This window comes from Prionailurus bengalensis, chromosome A1 (genome assembly GCF_016509475.1).
Source record: "Prionailurus bengalensis isolate Pbe53 chromosome A1, Fcat_Pben_1.1_paternal_pri, whole genome shotgun sequence".
Taxonomy (NCBI): Eukaryota; Metazoa; Chordata; class Mammalia; order Carnivora; family Felidae; genus Prionailurus; species Prionailurus bengalensis.
Genome location: NC_057343.1, coordinates 229,648,614 through 229,669,018, shown reverse-complemented (window position 1 = coordinate 229,669,018; position 20,405 = coordinate 229,648,614). Strand labels below are relative to the sequence as shown.

General features: G+C 40.4%; 1 protein-coding gene across 1 annotated transcript in view; it reads right to left on the bottom strand.

The window, feature by feature from the left end:
• Positions 1–20,405, bottom strand: part of DNAH5 (dynein axonemal heavy chain 5) — a 229,815-nt gene that overhangs the window by 67,360 nt on the left and 142,050 nt on the right. Inside the window, exons 53-58 of the mRNA XM_043574233.1 lie at positions 18,232–18,362; positions 13,954–14,107; positions 12,365–12,632; positions 2,918–3,149; positions 1,684–1,798; positions 1,265–1,441 (exon numbers count right to left, since the gene is read on the bottom strand). Of these exons, the coding sequence (XP_043430168.1) occupies positions 1,265–1,441; positions 1,684–1,798; positions 2,918–3,149; positions 12,365–12,632; positions 13,954–14,107; positions 18,232–18,362 (1,077 nt within the window). The remainder of the gene's footprint in view (positions 1–1,264; positions 1,442–1,683; positions 1,799–2,917; positions 3,150–12,364; positions 12,633–13,953; positions 14,108–18,231; positions 18,363–20,405) is intronic.

Below are 20,405 nucleotides of genomic sequence, written 5' to 3'. Positions count from 1 at the left end.
TTTTATGACATGAAAAACAATAACAACAACAATGGCATTAAAGGGAGCGGCGGGGAAACTTTGGGAGGTAGTGGACATGTCAATGGGCTTGAAGTTACGGATGGTTTCAAGGTATATATTTATTCCCAAACTTTCCGAGTTGTATACAGTATACACGTCCTGGTTTTTACATGTCAGTCATACCACAGTAAGTTGATTTTTTAAAAACAGGCAGGGGGGAGATGAGGAGTCCACCAGTCTAAGAGACTGAAGACCCCACGGGGCTTTGAGGATGAAGAAGCACACTCTAGCCAGTGAAAGGAGGAAGACAGAAACAGTAAGTGAAGACACATCACAGTAAGAGTAGTGTGAAAAGTTGGAGGGACAAAGGAGGTGGCCATATCTTAATTGCTTCAAAAGAGTAGAAACTCATATTTATATATTGCTCAGGAAACTAAAAGACTCAACTTGGATCAAAAAAGATTTAGAAGTGTTCAAGGCAGCGAGCCAAAGAAGCGATTAAAAAAGTTTGCATTGTCAAGCAACAAGGCATGCTTAGTGGGGGTTCTAGAACTTGAATTAGCTGTGGGCAGATCATCAGGGCTTCATTTCTCCAGCCATTTCCTAGACCAGGAATCAATAACATAAGGCAGTAGCTGAGTAAGACCGAAGTAAAGGCAATCTTCAATCGAGTCCCCAGAAATCTTCAATTGGGCCTTCGAAACTGGACCAGCTCTTTAAGGTGGGGCCTATGTCCCTAAACTCATCATATTTTCTCAGAATCCAACCTCCTTCCTAATTTTGCCATTTCTGCTATTGCCACGCAAGTTGGGACCTGTTCAGAACCTGCCGTTTACGGGCCACATTAGGTCAGCAGCTCTGTATTTGGGTAAAATCCACAGATACAGTCAGAGAACGTTGTCTCTTACAGACCCATGCCAGGGTCCTCAATGAATGGGGAGAGAAATGTTATTTTAGAAATTTTATGTGACTTTCCCAATGTCACATAGCTTATTGGTGACAGAGTGGAAATGAGAACCCAGGACTCCTGACGGCCAATCTGTGACACTGCCCATCATTCAGGAGTGAAGAAAATGAGATGCGAAGTAGCAAAAGCAATATCTATACGGAGCTAATAACATCACCCTGCAGAAACTATTCCTTGAAATAGTTCCAGGGAAGACCTTTGGTCTAGAGCAGTAGAGCGTTTCCTTGCTGTTATCCATTTTCCTTCGCCCTCCTCCCACGCGCTAAACTTGACACCTGCCATACCACACAGATTTACCTGCAGGGCTGCTTCTGCCTCTTCTAAAGCTGGTTTTGCGGTTTCCAGTTTTTCTTCAGCGATGGCTTTGTCCTTAGAGATGCTGTCTACAATGGCTTGGGCTTTGTCCTTCACCTTCTGTACCTCAGCCTTGACCTTCTCGGCGGCCTGCGCTTTCATTGTCACTTCTTTTAAGACCTAATTCAATATAGAAGGGGAAAAAAGCTCACAGAACAAACCTTGGCAGGCTGAAAATGCACATTTTTGCCTTGATTTGTTGAGTTGGTCCGGTACCGTTTCCCAGTAAGATTAAGAGTATTAGATTCTATTGGAAATAATTTGTACTTTCACGGTGACAACTCAGTGAATACGCATACGTCGTTAACACTTATTACCAGGAATTTAAAACAAATGTGGCACACGTGTGAGTGCCCACGCACCGTGTCGGCTTTATCATTGGCCACTTGGAGCTCCTTTTCCTTCACTGCTAGTTCTGTGCTCAGGGCTGCAACAGATTCTGAGGCTTCTTTTAGCTTTTCCAATCCAGTATTCATTCTAGGATTGAAAATCCAAGCAAGCCATGGTTAAAATTTGTGGTTTTCCAAGCACCGGCTCATTAACACAGACAGCAATGGTCGTATTTGAAGAATGAGGGTCTGTGCAACTAGCAAATCCAAGAGGGCTTGAGGAAAAGAATATGCATCCAGGGTTGATGCCTAACTAAACACGTCCATATGTTTTCACACACCGCATGTGGGACAGTGAACCCGTCACAACACTGCACAACATGAAGAACAATCGTGGGTCTAGAATCTGTATCATGAAGGAAACAGGCCTGATGAAGTTTAGTTAAATGACATGAGACTTCAAATGCTTGAAACCCGAATCTGGAGGAAGGAAAATAAATAACTTCTGTTTTGTTTTATTAAAAAAAACCAATTAAGTTAAAAGAAGAAAGATTTGGGGTTAAGGAATGAAACAAATCAAGGAATGAAGCCATCAGAACCACCCCGCGAAGGGATGCTGCCTGTCTGGGCCTGAGATAATGTAACCTCAAAGACCAGGGCCCTCAGAGTCAGTCAGTCCAGTGTCCCACCCAGGGTCCCTTATGAAGCATCCCTGGCTGGTTCTGGCCATATCCAAGTGGAAGCTATAGGTGTTCAGAAGAGAGCTGGGCAGAGCAGTGAAATCTGGAACAGAGTTCAGTGAAGCAGGGTATTCTCCAGGCAGTGAACGTCAGCATTCCAGAGAAGGATGAGTGGAGGGAGGCGGGCAGTCTGAATTCTCTATTTCCGCCATTATGTCATTCAGTATTATAGCAAGTAGTAGGTCACATGAACACTTGGCAACACTTTATTCTGCTGGGCAAAAACAAAGCTCCTAGCAATCATGGACTAATCCTTGGAATAGGCTTGAGAGGAGGGTGCCTCAGCCTCAGCACTATTGGCATTTGGGGCTGATTCTTTGCTGCAGAGGGCTATCCCGTGCACTGTGAGATGTTAGCAGCATCCCTGACCTCTACTCATTTGCTGCCAACAGCACCCCTTCCCGACCACCTGAGTTGTAACAAACAAGAATGTTTCTAGTCATTGCAAAATGCTCCCTAGGAGCAAATTTGCTCCCCGTTGAGAGCCAATGCTTTAAAACAACTTTATATCCGAACTTCACACTTACCTGTTGGCCAGGGTTTGCACTTCTGCACGCTTTTCTCCATATGTGAGCATATAGCCTTGAATAAAGGAGAGGTACGACTTGGGAGTCACATGAGCAGGCCGTCGGAATCTCTGGAAATAATCAACACACTTCTCAGCTACCCCGTCCTGGAAAGAGCCCATGCATTGGACCACTTCCTTCTTGGTTTCCAAACTGCAGTCAATATCACAGGGGGACAGGAAGTGTTCAGACACTAGAAGGAATAAGGACGGCAGTGTGTGAAATATACACACGAATGACCATCTGAAAAGTTAACTGGCTGATTTTGAACATTTTTTAGGACTGCATACCATTTTTATACCCAAACTTGGTAAATATCTGTCAGCATTTTTGGCCCCAGGCCTATGATTTCAACAATTTTATTTTCCCTTTCATTTATAAAGCTGTAACAGACCTCAAGACTATCATCAGCCTTTGTTTTCTGTTACTTATGCAAAGAAGTCTCTTCTGCATGGCTGCGGGTTCTGGTCAACTGCCAGCCTGTTTTATGCTTCACATAAGGGCAAAAGTGGTACAAATAACTCAGAAATCAGTGCCCACCTGGTACTCAAATTTAACATTCTCATTTATTTTTAAAGGCAGAACCTGTCATACCCTTAATTCCCCCAGGCTCTGACTGCATTTGGTATGTGGAATGTTTGCCACTATATTTTTTTATGCCTGGGTCATCCAGTTCTTAAAAGGGGTGGGTGGCCATTTGCAGTCAATTCTAATTTACAGTGTCCTTTAAAAATGTTTGGGTAAAAACCTCCTGTTGAAGACCTTTGTCTTCCCGATACCGCCAATCATGGGACCCATTCTAAGGCAGCATTTCCTATTGTAGGAAGAGGCCATAAAGCCAGACCTAATCAATCACCACAAACACGCTGAGTGTCTGCGGCACACCGAGCCCTGTGATGGCACCGTGGAGCTAAAGACTAGTATGAAATTTGGTCTCAATGCCAAGGAATTTACAAAGGTCATGCACAATGCAGTTAGAAGTTATCATAACCAACTTTATGTATCTTGGGGGATACAAAACTGCGTACGGATTTGCTTGAAAAGTACTTAAAGCATTGAATAATGTACATAAGAGTTGCAAATAGAAATATGGCCAATAAAAAGGGAAGGAAAGAGAAGGAATCACGTAAACAAACCTATCTGGTGATAGTTGGCAAAGAAATAAAAAATGATTAGCAACTGATCACTAAATTAAGTTCTTAAAGCAATTGTGGGGTAGTGTTTACATCTATGTAAATAATAGGTACCATTTCTCGGCTTGGTTATAAACAAAGTTTACCATATACATTGAAAGGCCATAAATTAAGACTCAGAAGTCATATTTTCTGATATGAGTTAAGCAATCTCTACAAAGAACAGTTTAACTTCTAGGAAGTTTAAGTCTAGGCACCAGGAACACAGGAACAATCTTTGCCTAGGATAAAGTTTTTGTAGGTATTAACTCCTACAGCTGCAATATTCACCATGCGCCAGGCATGATACTAAGTGCTTTACTTGGCATTACAGGGTATCCTCGGGGAGGTTCCCACTTTCTAAAAACCTCCTTGTATTTACTATGTAATGATTTTTTCCCTTCTTATGTGAACAGAGAATATCAATATGGGGAATTCTTTTTTTATGTAGCAAGTGCTGTTTTTATCTCTCTAAAAGTCAAAGAGAATAAAAATAGAGTAGATTCAAAGGATATTTTTCCAAGGACCCACAATCTCTGGTGCAGGAAAGGTTATGAAAACAATCAGATCACTTTAACTTAGCGTGACCAAAGCCTGCTAAGCTCAAGCAAGAGGCCATGGAAAACCCTTCCAAGGTCATCTCTATTATCTAATCACCAAAGCAGCAATGCCAGTTTGGGGGCCCATCTTCAGACTGAAGCCTGAGGTTGGTATGGGTTATATTTTGGTGTTGTATGCTCACAGCACTTGATGGGAATGAGGTGAGGTATGTGTGGGATAGAGAGGAGAATGTTCGGATCACTGCCTGAATTTTGGTGCCCTTCAATTTCCACTTCATCGAGATGAAAAGAATTGAAGTAACAAAGTGAAAGAGGGACATGAGTTGCCTATCCGGCAACCATCCTCTCTCTTTGTTACTAAAAGAATCTCTATTTTGCTCAAGGTAACAATGTGCCCAACTAAAATTCGTCGATTGTCCAGACTTTTCTTACAAGTAGGGGTGACCCAGTTGAGGCCAATGACGTGCAGACAAAAGTTCTTGGGGAAGAACGTTGCCCTGAACTAAAAGGCAAATTTCACAAGGCATCAACAAACATAATGTCTGGAGATGCAACAGCCACCTTGTGCCTGTAAGAGTAAAAGCCACACCCTGAGGACAACAGCAAGATAGAAGGAGTAGGACCCCCCAAATGGCATCATCCTGGACTGCACAGCTCTGTATTTCCTTGGCAGCAGGAGAAGGGGGGAGAAAAAAGTACTTGCTTGAGCAAGCACTTCTCTGGTTTTCTCTTAGAGCCAAACACATTCTTAACCGATACCTTCAGAGGGCAAGCATGTCTAATCTTCACAAAACCTTATCAGTTAATCCTTACAACATCCCTAAGTGATGAATTTTAATATGTACCTTTTGTACAGAAGAATAATGAGGCTTAGAGAGTTTCCTTGCAGATGGCAGATTGGCGATTCGATCCAAGGGTGATGGACTCCAAAGCCCATGTCACCTTGATTTAGAAATCCAAAGAGAACTGAACTCTGTAGTCTTTTAGAGTGCTAAGCAAACACATTCAACTGCAGCACCAAGTCCAAAAATATTTATTGACTAATGTGCTTCATAAGCAAAATAGGCTAATTTTCCCAGAAAAAAATGTGGATACTGTTGTGGTTGGCATTACTTTCTGAGGGGTTAGCACGTGAAGCTGCCTTCTTGATGATGTATCACCAGCTGTGAGCGGCTGCAGAAGCAGGGTGGCTAGCCCATAAGACCATGTCTTGTATATTATAAATCAAGTAATAATTCTCAAAGAGGGCCATTTTATTCACATAATTAAAATGGCCTTCTCTGAAAAAAAATACACCATATATATGCTATTGATTTTGCTTGAGACTTCATTTTCAAGTGAAGATGGCCTATTTTTATAACAATGTGCTTATTGAAAATGTAATCTAGAAGAACATTAAAAGTTACCTTTACCATGGAGAAATCTAAATGAAGTTCATGGGTTTAGGAGTGACATTAGTACCACAGAGTATCATTAAGAAATGCAAGACTACTATCTTAATAATACTGGAATTAAACGAAAAAACCTAATAAAAAATGAAATAGGAAAGGAAAATCAAAATGCCTCAGCTGATGGAAACCTCTGCCCCTCATTCTCCCAAAAAAAAACAAAAACAAATTAAAACTGTAACACACCACAAATTGATGTCAGTATCCCCAAAGAAGCCTTTGAATGAGTCATAAACTACTTTGAATCATAAATTCAAAAGTTAAAAAGAAACTGACCAAATAATGTATCAGGAAGAAATGAAAACAGGAATTGACTGAGCTCAGGAAATAAGAAGAAAAAGACAAAACCATCTTGGAAATGAAGACTAAACTAAAGGTAGCCAAGGAAGGGACAAAAAAGAGAAAAAAAAATACAGACAAGACCACCAGAATGAAGAGAATACAGACATTTAAAGAAACAATTCATTCAAGACAACGCCATATAAAGCTAAAAACAAAGGTTTGCCAAAATGGAGGTTATTAAATGGTGGAAAAGACAAGACTTTACAACATAAAACAAGGCACATTTTTCTTTAAATGCTTTTTCAAGAGACTTAGTCAATTCAAATTCACATATGAAAAAACTCACATTTTTCCCAAAAGCACTTTAGTTATGAAAATACTACAAAATCTAGTATTAACCTTCTAAGTAAGCATCTTTAAATTAGAAAAATACTCTGTGCAATAACATCAATCCAAAAAAGAAATTAAGAAGAACTAATTTATAATGATAGCATCCAAAAGAATAAAATATGTAGGAATAAACTCCACCAAAGGAAATGAAAGACTTGTACGCTAAAAACCATAAACTACTAATGAAAGAAATTAAAATAAACACAAATATATGAAAAGACATCACATGTTTATGATTTGGAAGAATTATTATTTTCAAATGTCCATACTACCCAAAGCCATCTACAGATTCAATAGAGTCCTGATCAAAATTCCAATGGCTTTTTTTTACAGAAATAGAGAAAACAATCCTAAAATTCATATGGAACAACAGAAAACCCCCCAAAAAACCAAAGCAATTCTGAGCAAGAACAAAACTGGAGGCGTCACACTTCCTGATTTCAAAATATATTACAAGGTTACAGTAATTAAAACAGTGTGGTATTGGCCTTAAAAATAGACATATAGACCAACGGAACAGAAGAAAGTTCAGAAATAAACCCATATTGATTTTCAACAAGGGTGCCAAGAATACACAACGAGGAAAGGATAGTCTCTTCAATAAGTGGTGTTGGAAAAAGTGGATATCTACATGCAAAAGAATGAAATCGGACTACTGTCTTACACCATACACAACACTCTATGCATTGTTTAATCTATTTTGAGATTAAAATAGATTAAGTAAATTAAAGACTTAACCATAAGACCTGAAACCATAAAACTCTCAGGAGGAAGCATAATGGGTAAGCTCCTTGACAATGCTCTTGGCCATAATTTTTGCACATGACACCAAAAGCACAGGCAACAAAAGCAAAAACAACATGGGGCTACACCAAACGCAAAAATCTCCTGCACTGCAAAGAAATCAATTAACAAGTGAACGCGTAACTTATGGAATGGGGGAGAAAATATTTGCGAACTGTACCTCTGATAAGAGACAACAGGTGAAATAAATAACTCCTACAACTCAACAGCAAAAAAACAAGTAACTTGATTAAAATGGACAAAGTGGGGAGGTGCCTGGGTGACTCAGTCAGGGAGGCGTCTGACACAATTTCGGTTCAGGTCATGTTCTCATGCTTCATGAGTTCAAGCCCCACATCAGGCTCTGTACTGACAGCGTGGAGCCTGCTTGGGATTCTCTCTCTCTGCCCCTCCCCTGCTCACGCTGTCTCTGTCTCCTGAAAATAAATAAACTTGAAAAATTTTTCTAAAAAAAATAGATAAATTAACTGAAAAGAGATTTCTTTAAAGAAGACATACAAATGGCCAACAGATATATGAAAAAGTGTTCAACATCACCAATCACCAGGGAAATGCGAATCAAAATAACAATGAGATATCACTTCACATCGGTTAGGATGACCATTATCAAAAAAAACAAAAGATAACAAATGTTGGCAAGGGTGTTCAAAAAAAGGAGGGTCCTCACAGTGTGGAGGGTCCTCAAAAAATTAAAAATAGAGCTACCATATGATACAACAATCACACTCCAGGCACATTGCCAAAGGAAGTAATATCACTGTCCCAGAGATACCTGTGCCCCTGTGCTCATAACAACGTTATTTACAGTAGCCAAGGCCTGGAAACAATTTAAATGTCTGTTGATGGTTAAATGGATATACATGCAATAGAATATTATTCGGCCTTAAAAAAGACAGCCTGCCCCAAAAAAAAAAAAAAAGACACCTACCATTTGCAACAACATGGATGAACGTGGAGGGCATTATGCTAAGTGAAATAAGCCAGACACAGAAGGACAAATACTCCATGATACCACTTATAGGAGGACTCTGAAGTGTCAGACTCATAGAAGCAGAGAGAACTGTGATTGCCAGGGACTAGGAAGAGGGGGTCCCATTTCCCCCTCCTCCCAGTCAGAAAGTAACAAAAAGTACACAGTTTTAGCTATTCATGAATAAGTCCTAGAAGTCTACTCTGTATCATGATGCCTGTAGCTAACAATGCTATTTGTATACTTAAAATTACTACAAGCGATCTTACGTCGTGTTCTTATCACAAAATAATAATAATAATTATTATTATTAAGAAATAACTTAAGAACTTCTTACACTTAAGAAGTCAGAAGGAAACTTCTGGAGGTGATGGATTGTCTATGGTACAGATTACGATGATAGTCCCATGGGTGTGTATTTACCTTGAAATACATCAAGTTGTATATTTTAAATATGCTCAGCTCTTTGTATATCATTCATACCTCAATAAACAGGCTTAAGAAACAAAAAATGCATCTTAAAGAATAAAATATTAATCGGGGCGCCTGGGTGGTTCAGTCAGTTGAGCGTCTGACTTCAGCTCAGGTCATGATCTCACCATTCGTGAGTTCTAGCCCCGCATCGGGCTCTGTGCTGACAGTTCAGAGCCTGAAGCCTGCTTCAGATTCTGTGTCTCCCTCTCTCTCTGCCCCTCCCCCATTCATGCTCTCTTTCTGTCTCAAAAATAAACATTAAAAAATTTTTTGTTAAAGAATAAAATATCAATAAAATACTAATTATAAAAATGTACAATTTGGGGCACCTGGGTGGCGCAGTCGGTTAAGCGTCTGACTTCAGCCAGGTCACAATCTCGCGGTCTGTGAGTTCGAACCCCGCGTCGGGCTCTGGGCTGATGGCTCAGAGCCTGGAGCCTGTTTCCGATTCTGTGTCTCCCTCTCTCTCTGCCCCTCCCCCGTTCATGCTCTGTCTCTCTCTGTCCCAAAAATAAATAAACGTTGAAAAAAAAATTAAAAAAAATATATATATATACAATTTAATATTTTATGGGAAATAGTATAATCTAAATGATATATACTAACACAAATGAAATCATGTATTTCCTTTCTGATGTGGCCGGAGATAATAATTTAACTTAGAATCAGAATCCTGAAGACAACTTGAATAAGGTTGTTTCTAGAAACCTCATGGCTAATTTTCCAAAAAGAATAAACAACACTTAAGTTCCTAAGTATATTAAGTATTTGCAATACCCACACATGGTATTGTTTCCAATTAACAGAAGCAAGGTTAATATTAGGTGCATAGATGTTGGTTTTCCCAACAAGATTTTGTATTTACTAAATAAAGGAGCTATGTCTTATATCTTATAATTATTTTATCCACTACTGTGACTAGCACAGTAAACACTTACCAGACTAGACTGAAGACATACCACAAAAAATTACAGGTTATCAATAGTTTAAGAAGATTTCAATACCAGGTACATGATATAAAGTCTACGTGCTAAGATATAGGAGGTCCAAGATGGGAGGGCGGGAAACTAAATATTCCTTAGAGAACAAAAAAAGAGTGAAGGACGTGATGAGTTCTGACTAAGCTCTGGAACTTAGATAAACAGAGGAGACTGAAGAGAATATTCTTGATCTAAGGGGGACAATGTATGGAGAATAAGTATGATTAAAGCACATTCAGAGGACAGAGGAAGCTGGGATGTTCAAGACAAAGACAAAGCTCTCTGATTGCATGGTTTTGTGGACGATGGTGGGACTTCCTGGGGAAGGGACCAGAGGAGAGGCAGTTCAGCTGCAGACACGTGGAGTAGTGGTCTGTAAAGCCCCCATGAGGATGTATCAAGCAGGCAGCCAAGTGCACAGAATGTATCAAGCAGGCAGCCAGAGGACCGACGAGACTAGAGAGAAAAGTTGATGGGGCACATCACCCAGAAGGATGACAATGAGCTTGCCTGGGAAGAGGATCCGGACTGAAGACACAAGCCCACATTACTCCCTACTATGCCTGGCTCTATAAACAGCATGGAGTTCAATAAATACATTCACAATAAACAAACAAGGAGTCTCATCCGTTGAAAGTCAGGACAGCAGCTAGGAAACAACTACACGGAAATGAAAACTTCCCTGACCTCCATGTAATCCTGGCCTGGGTTGATACGATGAGATTTAAAAGAAAGGGGCAGATTTGTGAGAAATTAACAAAGGAAAGATCAGTGAGGCCCTTGTCTTGTAATAAAAGAGATGACTGAAATACAGACCTAGCAGGAAGGGCTCCATATTTAAATTAAATCATCTTAATTATGGTATATTACAATGTTTGTCACCTGAAATTGTTATTTTATTGTTCATAATAATACCTTACATGCCACCCTACAAAGTACTTGCATACTAATTACCATGTTTCATAGTTAACTTTAATATAGCTCTTAAATTCTGTCATTGTGTGCTCTGCATTTATATCCTACTTCAAGGAATTTTAAAGCTTTACCCTTAGTTGTGTTTACATTTTAAGAGGACTTAAAATTTTAAATCACTGGCCTTTTCTCAAACCTTAGAAGACAAAAGAGGAAAATGTACATGTGTACTTTGAATATGTAAAAACCTTCTGTGTTCAAAAGCCACAGATTGGAAAAACATTACTGTCAACAGCAGTTTGCAGAGAATACAATGTCCCCAGTGGATAAGAATTTGTTAAAAGTATATATAAATCTATAAAACCTGGGTTCCTCCCCCAGTACAGATCCTAGTGCTTCTTAAATCTCTGACAAGTCCCTCGGCTTCAGCGTCCCCCGTGTCTCCATCTGTAGGAGATGGGCTAATCGGTCGTTCTCACACTGGGCACCATAGAACTGGAGCGCCAGATGTGGGTGTGACACAGACGTGGGCTGGGGCTGGGAGGGCAGGCTCCAGCCCCTTCCTCACCTCCTTCACCTCACTTTTATCTACCAAGGCTACCAGCAACGTATTACTGGGAAATAGGACTCTTCTGAATTATTATTAAAACATAACCAGACAAAAAGTTTGAAAAACCACTGCCATGAGACAGGGCACCCCTGAGATTCTGATACAACAGGTCAAGGGTGAGTGAGGCCTAAACATCCCGATCACTTAAAATATCCACAAACAATTTCTCCCCCAAAGCTGAAAAAACATAAACTCAATGATTTCTAACATCTCCTCTACTAACATCTCTTCCACAGAAGTGGAAGCAGCAAGGATCCAAGTCCCAGAACACTCTAGCTAACATTCCTTTCAAGGATAGGAACCATCAGAGGACTGCTGGATAATGTCTTCTTCTTTGATTTCCAGCACTGCAGCCACGAGAACAAAACGTCCAAGAGACATTTGGCTTCAACTACTCTGAGATTGGCCAATCCACTTTGAAAAGAACACAAATGCTATCAAAGCAGTTAAAACCTCAGTGCCTTCCTGGGACATCCTGGAACGTGTCTGGGGATCCAACAGAGACAAAGCCTTTAAGCATCCCTGAGAAGACTAAAATCACTGGAAATTAATCCACAGGAGTACAGACTGAAGATCACTATCTGATAACCACACTCTGGGAAAAATTAGCTACCTAATATGAAAGAGCAGCATCTTGTAAATATCCTAAACTGCTGGACAAAGTGACTTTTGACTCAATCCAGTACAGAGAGAACAAACAGCACAGAATATAAATAAACATGCGTGCGCACACACACACACACACACACACACACACACACACACAATGTTAACCAAAAACTGACAAAAATGTCCACCACACTAACCAGCAACTAAGGCATCTTTAGGCCATCGGCTGAACCAGTCAATGGTGCATCCTGAAATAAGGGCAGGGAACTTCAAAGCTCGATTTCGAAATTTCTCCCCCACAGGTGAAAAGCAGAGCACAATGTGAAGGTTCTGCCGGACCCGACTCATGAAGTAGTCATACAGGTTCTCATTGGTAGGAGGGCGCCTGGGGTATTCTTTTTTCATGACTGATAGGAGATCACTATTAATTTCATCAATTTCATCACGAGCAAATAGGTTGGAGACCTTCAAAAGAAGTGCAAACATTCAAATTCAGTACAGGCATATGCAAACAGATCAAAATATATAGGTCAATACATATGATATCTTTCCTCCATTTGTGTCCTAAAACTCACCTTTAAAAATTAACAAAAGTCCTCATGACACAAACAAATGGAAAGACATTCCATGCTTGTAGATTGTTTTAAATGTTTACTTATTTATTTTGAATGAGAGAGAGCATACATGCATGTGAGCAGGGGCCAGGCAAGAAGGAGAGAGAGAATCCCAAGCAGGCTCCACACTGTCAGCACAGAGCCTGACACGGGGCTCAATCCCATGAAACCATGAGATCATAACATGAGCCAAAATCAAGAGTCAGATGCTCAACCGATTGAGCACACCCCCATACTAATAGATTAAAAGAATTAATGTTATTAAATGTCCATATTTCCCAAAGCAATCTACAGATTCAATGCAATCCCTATCAATATACCAATAGTATTTTCTGCAAAACTAGAATAATCCTAATATTTGTATGGAACCACAAAAGACCCCCAATAGCCAAAGCAACTTTGAAAAGGAAGAACAAAGATGAATGTATCACAATTCCAGATTTCAAAATGAACTGCAAACCCATAATAATCAAAACAGTGTGGTAATGGGGAGTCTGGGTAGCTCGATCAGTTGAGTGTCCAGCTCTTGATTTCAGCTCAGGTCATAATCTCAGTTTGTGACATCAAGCCCTCTGTGCTGAGAGCATGGAGCCTACTTGGGATTCTCTTTCTCCCTCTCTACCCACATTCTGTCTCTTTCTCTGCTCTCCAAACATAAACAAAATGAAATGAAATGAAATGAAATGAAATGAAAATGGCTTAAAGACCTAAATATAAGACCTGAAACCATAAAACTCCTAGAAGAAAACATAGGCAGTGGTCTGTGGCATTAGCCTTAGCAACATTTTTTCTAGATGTGTCTTCTCAGGCAAGGGAAACAAAAGCAAAAATAAACTATTAGGACTACAGCAAAATAAAAAGCTTTACACATCCTTTTTTAAAAAAATTAGCCAAGTCCTCAAGATAAGATACCCCACATTTTAAAATACACAAACGATTCTATTATTAACTGCAAAGTCATAGCCCTTAGACGGGGTAAATGGACATACCGAATATCCAATCAGCTCACTTTTATTCTCCAAACCCAACAGAAAAAGCAATTCTTCCTCATAGGGATCTCCTAATCCCCCATAATAGCACTCATTCAACAACTGTGATGGAAGGACACAGAGAGCTCTCAAGCTGGAGGCCATCTGAAGAGTCAAAATGCATGAAGATATATGAACTCCTACCTCCCCTGATGATAAAACATTGTTCACGTATTCCAAAACTGACTCATCCTTAATCTCATTGTCCGTGAAGATGAAAGTGATTCCTCTGCCTTGCTGTCCAGCTGTTCTATACAAAATCTTCAGGTCTTCCACTAGATTTGATGTGTTGTAGGACCTAAAGAAATATTGTCATTGTGTCGTTAGCTAAATTATTTTGATGGGAAGGAAAAGATCGTTATAACAATGCTTTATGCCATTTAGTTAATAAAAAGAAGTGCTGATATTGTTCCATCAGATAAGAATTTTATTGTATGGGAATGTTACTGGTTCATTGTATTTACTTACAAGGATGAAATTGATTTTTAAAACTTTCTTTCAGTGCTGAATACCTACTCCTTTGGGAGTAATAGAGGTGAACCATTTTGTGAAAATTTTGAGTGCTTCCTTATTCGCTAAAGTTAAGAACTATTTTTTTTTCTTGAGGCATAATTGACATATAACATTATGTTAGTTTCAGGTGCACAACATAGTATTTCCATACTTGCATATATTGTAAAAAGATCACCACAATAAGTCAACATCAAGTCAAATCACAGTATATTTACCTGAAAATATGAAACTGATTTTTAAACTCCACATATCATGAAACAGTATAATTTTCTGGGACACAAAATAAAAACCTAGAGTAAAAAGTCAACCTGAAACCAAAATACTGTTTTTACCACAACGAAGTGTCATCTGAAGCCATATATGTTTCATTTTGAAAATACTTGTTGGTAACGCTGAAACAAAGGTTAAATTGGGATGTTTACTAAGGACCTATCTGCCATTGGAATTGTAATGACACCTCACAAATTAATCTAAATGAAGCAATTTCAAGTCTTATTCTTTCGGGTGAGGGACATGCCTCATTACAAATGGTGCCCTCTTGAGGCGCCTGGCTGGCTCCATCGGAAGAGTGGGTGACTCTTGACCTCGGGGTTATAAATTCGAGCCCTGCATTGGGTGTAGAGAAATTACTTAAATAGTAAAATATTAAAAAAAGAATGTTGCCCTCTCATCCTCCAACACATCTTTGGGGCCCACATAAAAGAGTTTTCTGAGCAATCAGTACACGGTAGGAGACTAGCTCGAAACATGGAATATCACAATCCAAATCTTCTTTCACGATGAAAAGCAATCCTTTAGTGGAAGTCAGCCTGCAATCATGAAATATTAGAGAGGTCCCAATACAGGGCAGCCCATTACCACCAAAAGTAAAAATAAAGATCTTCCAATCCTAGAGATTCAGACTTACTGAATTATTATTTGAAATTTTTTGTCATTAAATAAACTCAGAGTTCAAAGCACAAGAGCAAATGGCCTTCTGATTTTTTTTAAAGCTACTAAATATTTAACTTCTATACTCTGTGCTTTTTGATCATCTAAACCTAAATCCTAGAACCAGAAATCCCACTACCAGGCATCAATATTTTAAGAAAATGTCTAGAGAAGTGAGATCTGAGAGATTAGAAAAGAATTTCAAAGATGCAGTTCCCCATTAGAGAGGGAGACAGAGAGGAAAAAAAAAAATACCTCATCCCAGCTTCTCCTGACTTGGAAAAACTTCCAGTCTAGTCCCCTGGATCAAGGGCCCGCTGCCTCAAATAATGACCTAAGCCTTCTTACAAACGTCTGTGTTTCCAGAATGTGAGGCTCTTGCTTCCTGATTCTTGGCCACATAGCTATGCAGAAGTGTAGGCAGTAAGATGGCCTCTTGAAGGCAATGGGAAGGCTAGCAGGCCTTGGCCCTCCTTTCCATTAGTAACAGAGCGTTCCCACTATGACATGCAGAGGAACTAATTTATCACAGAGAGAGGAGGTGCAAGATATTTTTCCTGAGGCATTGCGGCACAAAGCCCAGCCAGACCAGAAACCAAAAATACTGTTGGTTAATTCCCAGGTAGATCTGGGATTTCCCACAAGTGATAGAGTCTCCACTGTAAGATAGGCTAATATTATATGCCCTGCTAACCCATAAAGCTCTTTTAAAGACCAAATTAGCCTAGGCATATAAAAGTGCTTTGAAAACTGTACAGTTTTAAATAAATGTTGGGAACAAAAATCTCAGAGTCCAGGGGTACCTGGGTGGCTCAGTCGGTTAAATATCTGACTCTTGACTTTGGCTCAGTTCATGATCTCAAGATTTGTGAGATTGAGCCCTGCATAGAGCTCTGTGCTGACAGAGTGGAGCCTGCTTAGGATTCTCTCTCTCCTTCTGTCTCTGCCCCTCCCCTCACATTCTCTCTCTCTGTCTCTCAAGATAAATAAATAAACAACATTAAAAAAAAAATCTCAGAGCCCAGTCTCTTTCCTGTATAGGATATCATTTATCAAATTCTGCTTCTATCCAAACTAGAACAATTATACACAAGGCAATTAGAATTATTTATCTCTGTCCTAGTACTTGAAAACAAAACAAAAACAAAAAACAAAAACCAAAAAAAAAAAACAAAACCCAGCAATCTTTTAGATTTATTCTCCAAGCAGAAGCCTATAATCTGAACCAAATGGAAAGTGTAACAACAACACATGAATATCTGGGCCTTAAACCCAGTGTTTAATCATTTTCGATCTTTGCCCTAGTAGATATCTATAGGCCTCCATCAGTAAGACAGATGGGTACACTTTGCCCTACTGGGCCAAACCAAAACTCTAGATCAATGCCCAAAAGGCAAGACTTCCTAGTCCCACACCTACAGGTTACCGTCTTATAATTTTCAGCCCAACTAAACTTCGCAAACTGGCCTCCTGTTTCTCATCTTGGTTAATCCTGAAATTCAGCCCCTTTGAATCACCCCTGCTTTTCTCTTCATGCTGACTCTTCACTTCCTGGTTCCGCTCACCCCACACAGGGTTGTCCGAGAACAACCGTCCTGGGGTTCCCTATCTTGAGGAGTGTTTGCATGAGTGTATGCATCATCTTTCCAAGCCAGAACTAGGATGGATCAAGTCCAATAGTTCAACTTCCCAACGATCTCAAGTCTGTCCTTTTTTCTCCATTCTTACTGCTACCACTCAAGTCCCATTATCTCTTGCTTAGATCCCTAGGACGCCTTATAACTATTCCTGTTTAGCCCCTTCCATCCATTTTCTGTACATACAAACCCATAGGCCCTTCCTAGGGGTAACTCATTAATGGTTTTCTGTTGCATTAGGATAAAGTCTAAATTCCTTATCATATCTTCAGAGGCCTCCTTTTCTATTCCTTCCCCACGTAGTATCTTATGCTGCATACCCACCCATATTTTACTTCTTCCAGGGCCTCAATGTGACTTCACCTGTACTGATCTTTTTGGCCTGGAACGTTCTTTATCGTTCCTCTTCTCTGAGATAACTCCTATTCTTATTCAGGTTTCCATCTTTTCCTCCAGAAAGCTTTTTCTAACCATCCCCTACACTAGGTCAGGAGTCCCTCCCTCATGTTTCAAAAGGAGCTGGTCTGCATTTATTTCTTAGTGCTATCTTATGTAGATAGCACCTACATACGACACCTCATTTTTTTAAATTTTTTTTAAAGTTTATTTATTCTTGAGAGAGAGAGAGAGAGAGAGTGTGTGCAAGCAAATGGGAAAGGGGAAGAGAGTGAAGGAGACACAGAATCCAAAGCAGGCTCCAGGCTCAGAGCTATCAGCACAGAGCCCGACACGGGGCTCGAGCTGACGAGCTATGAGATCATGACCTGAGCTGAAGTCGGACGCTTAACCGACTGAGCCACCCAGGCGCCCCCTACATACGACACCTTACTGAATGAACTGCTCAGGTGCCTGACCCCTTGACTACTGTAAGCTCTGTCATGACACGAGCCAGACTTGCCATGTGCTCCCTAGCACCTAGCCAGTGCCTGGTGCATAGCTGGTGTTCAACAAATATTTTTAAATGTACGAATAAATGAATAAATACAAATTTTTCAGTTATTTTTCTAGTTTGTTAACATTCTTGAAACCTGAATTAACATCTAGTAGGGAGAAGTTTCTTCCGAAATACACCAAAAGGAATACAGGTAACACTCATGGCACGCATAAGTGCAGGGGGGCAGCTATTTACAACGAGAGGCTGAAATATCTCAAAAGCAAATTATTAATGTGAAAATTTCATATCTACAACAAAGGTTGAAAGGGGACAATGATAACTCAACATTTAAGAAGGAAAATGATTATGATTCCTTATGTTTAAGAAAAATGCATTCTAAATTCAAGTGGCCTCTGAGAACCTGCTATCAAAATCCATTTCAGGTTAATTAAAGTGAAAGCTTGTTACCTTGTCAGAGTGATCTGGAAGGAAGTATAGCCAGCAATGAATGAAGCCAACCTCGTCAGGCTCTGCTTTCCTGATCCGCCCACCCCCACCAGGAGGGCATTTCCCCGGGGCGTGCCAATGACACGTGAGATCTAGAATGCGGAATAGAAAAGACACAGATCATTGTTCAACATGTAAATATTCCATTTTTTCCTCTTTACGCAAAAGAAGCATTTGGGAAGCCATATGTGTCTCAGGATCGGAATGGAGAAAGACGCTGGCTGGATGAAGGACAGCATTTCTGAAATAGAATGGTGTTTGAAGAGTACCAGACAGGGCATATGTTGGGGGCGCCTTTGGGAAACAAGAGGAGATGAGTACAGAGAAGTCAGCTGAAGTCTCTCTTTGGCCTGCTCTGGGTTTTAAAGAAAAGAAGTAGAGGAGGCTTGGATGTTTCCTTTCAGTCTCCCAACCTAACGCAGTGGGACAGGAAAGAGACTGAAATTTCAAGACAATGTATATCCTTGGAATACAGAAGAGTTGATTAGAATATCTTCCACATTTGAACAATGGCAGAGCATTTAAATCGAAGGGAAGAAAATTTCCAAAATGTGGCATCGGTGATGGAATTTTGAAGAGGAAGATGACGAGGAGGAGGAGGAGGAAGAAGAAGAAGAAGAGGAGGAGGAGAAAGAGGAGGAAGGAGGGGAGAGAAGGAGGGGAGAGAAGGAGGAGAGAGAGAGAGAGAGAGAGAGAGCGAGTGGGGTAGGGGCAGAGAGAGAGGGCAACACAGAATCCAAATCAGGCTCCAGGCTCTGAGCTGTCAGCATGGAGCCTCACACGGGGCTGGAACTCACGAACCGTGAGACATGGTGACCTGTGCCAAAGTCAGACGCTTAACCAGCTGAGCCACCCAGGTGTTCAGAAGCCCATGTTTCTTTAGCTTTATTGTTACTGATGAATTGCTTACACCATCAGGCTTCCAACACCCCCACAGAGGGGATTCAGTGTAGGATTCTCCTGGATGCTTTTTTCTCTTTACATGATAACTACTTCTCTTTCCGACCTAACTGCAGTCTGAGCCTGGGGTATTGGTGTGATACCCACTTTTCTAGAGACTAATGAGAATGAGAATGGAGCTGAGACAGATCACCTCTATGTGGCTGGGGTAACCTGGAATTAGCAAGATGTTGACGAACATACTGGTAAACATCCTTTCTCCGGATTACCTCCTGCGGCAGGGGCTACACTTTATTCCTGTTGGGACTACTCTTCTTTTCTTTTTATTCAGATATAATAAAATTCTGGGACTACTCGTGGCTGTTGGATTATTTCTCCCAGTGTAGTGTGAGCCCCTGGAAAGGAAGATCATGTTCACGTCTCTGTTGTGGACCTGAGAGCCTGTGACATGGGTGGGTGGCACACTGGTCCTTCCAGGCTCCTACTCAGTTGTAGGCAGGGGAGTTGTTGGAGGCAGGTAAGGAACAGTACTGGCAAGAATGATTTTGCTGCTGTCTATTCATATTCTTTCCGTGGCACTACTTCAAGAGGCACAGATAAGGCAGGTAAGGGGCTACTGAAAGCCACACTGGAATCTTCTGTGTCTTTCCTTGGTTAATATTTTTCAAAAATATGTCTTTTGTCCTAACCATTTCCTTCCGTTGGTGTTGGTGAATATATTAAGGGTTGAAATAATTGTTGATAATTAGGTACTGGGAACCTCCACCCGATATCTTTTCCTGAAACCAGCCTAGATCTTACATTACAACATACCATTCCCAGTTTCTAGCACACGTTAAACACTCAAACCGCATACGACAAATGAACATATACATGAATAAATAAGTAGAAGGGTTTAAAAGAGATTCAAAAACTCATACCCTAGAATACAAAAAGAAATAAAGGAGAAAACGCAGTCAAATAGGACCTTCAAATGGTACTATCTTTCTCCTACTCTATAGATTGTGAGATAAAACTATTCATTTTTCAATTCCTTTAGCAAATATTTTAAAAATTAGCAATGCCCAGCCTGCCCCGCAGGTGCTCATGTGCTAGCAGAGGAGAGAGACCTGCTAACAGAAACGTGGGGATGTACCACGCTGAATGTGGAAACAGGTAAAAATGGCGGCAAACGAAACAGTGCTGCTGGGCAAAGGCAACTCTCAGGTGTGGAGCTGGAGCGTGATCTGGATCTT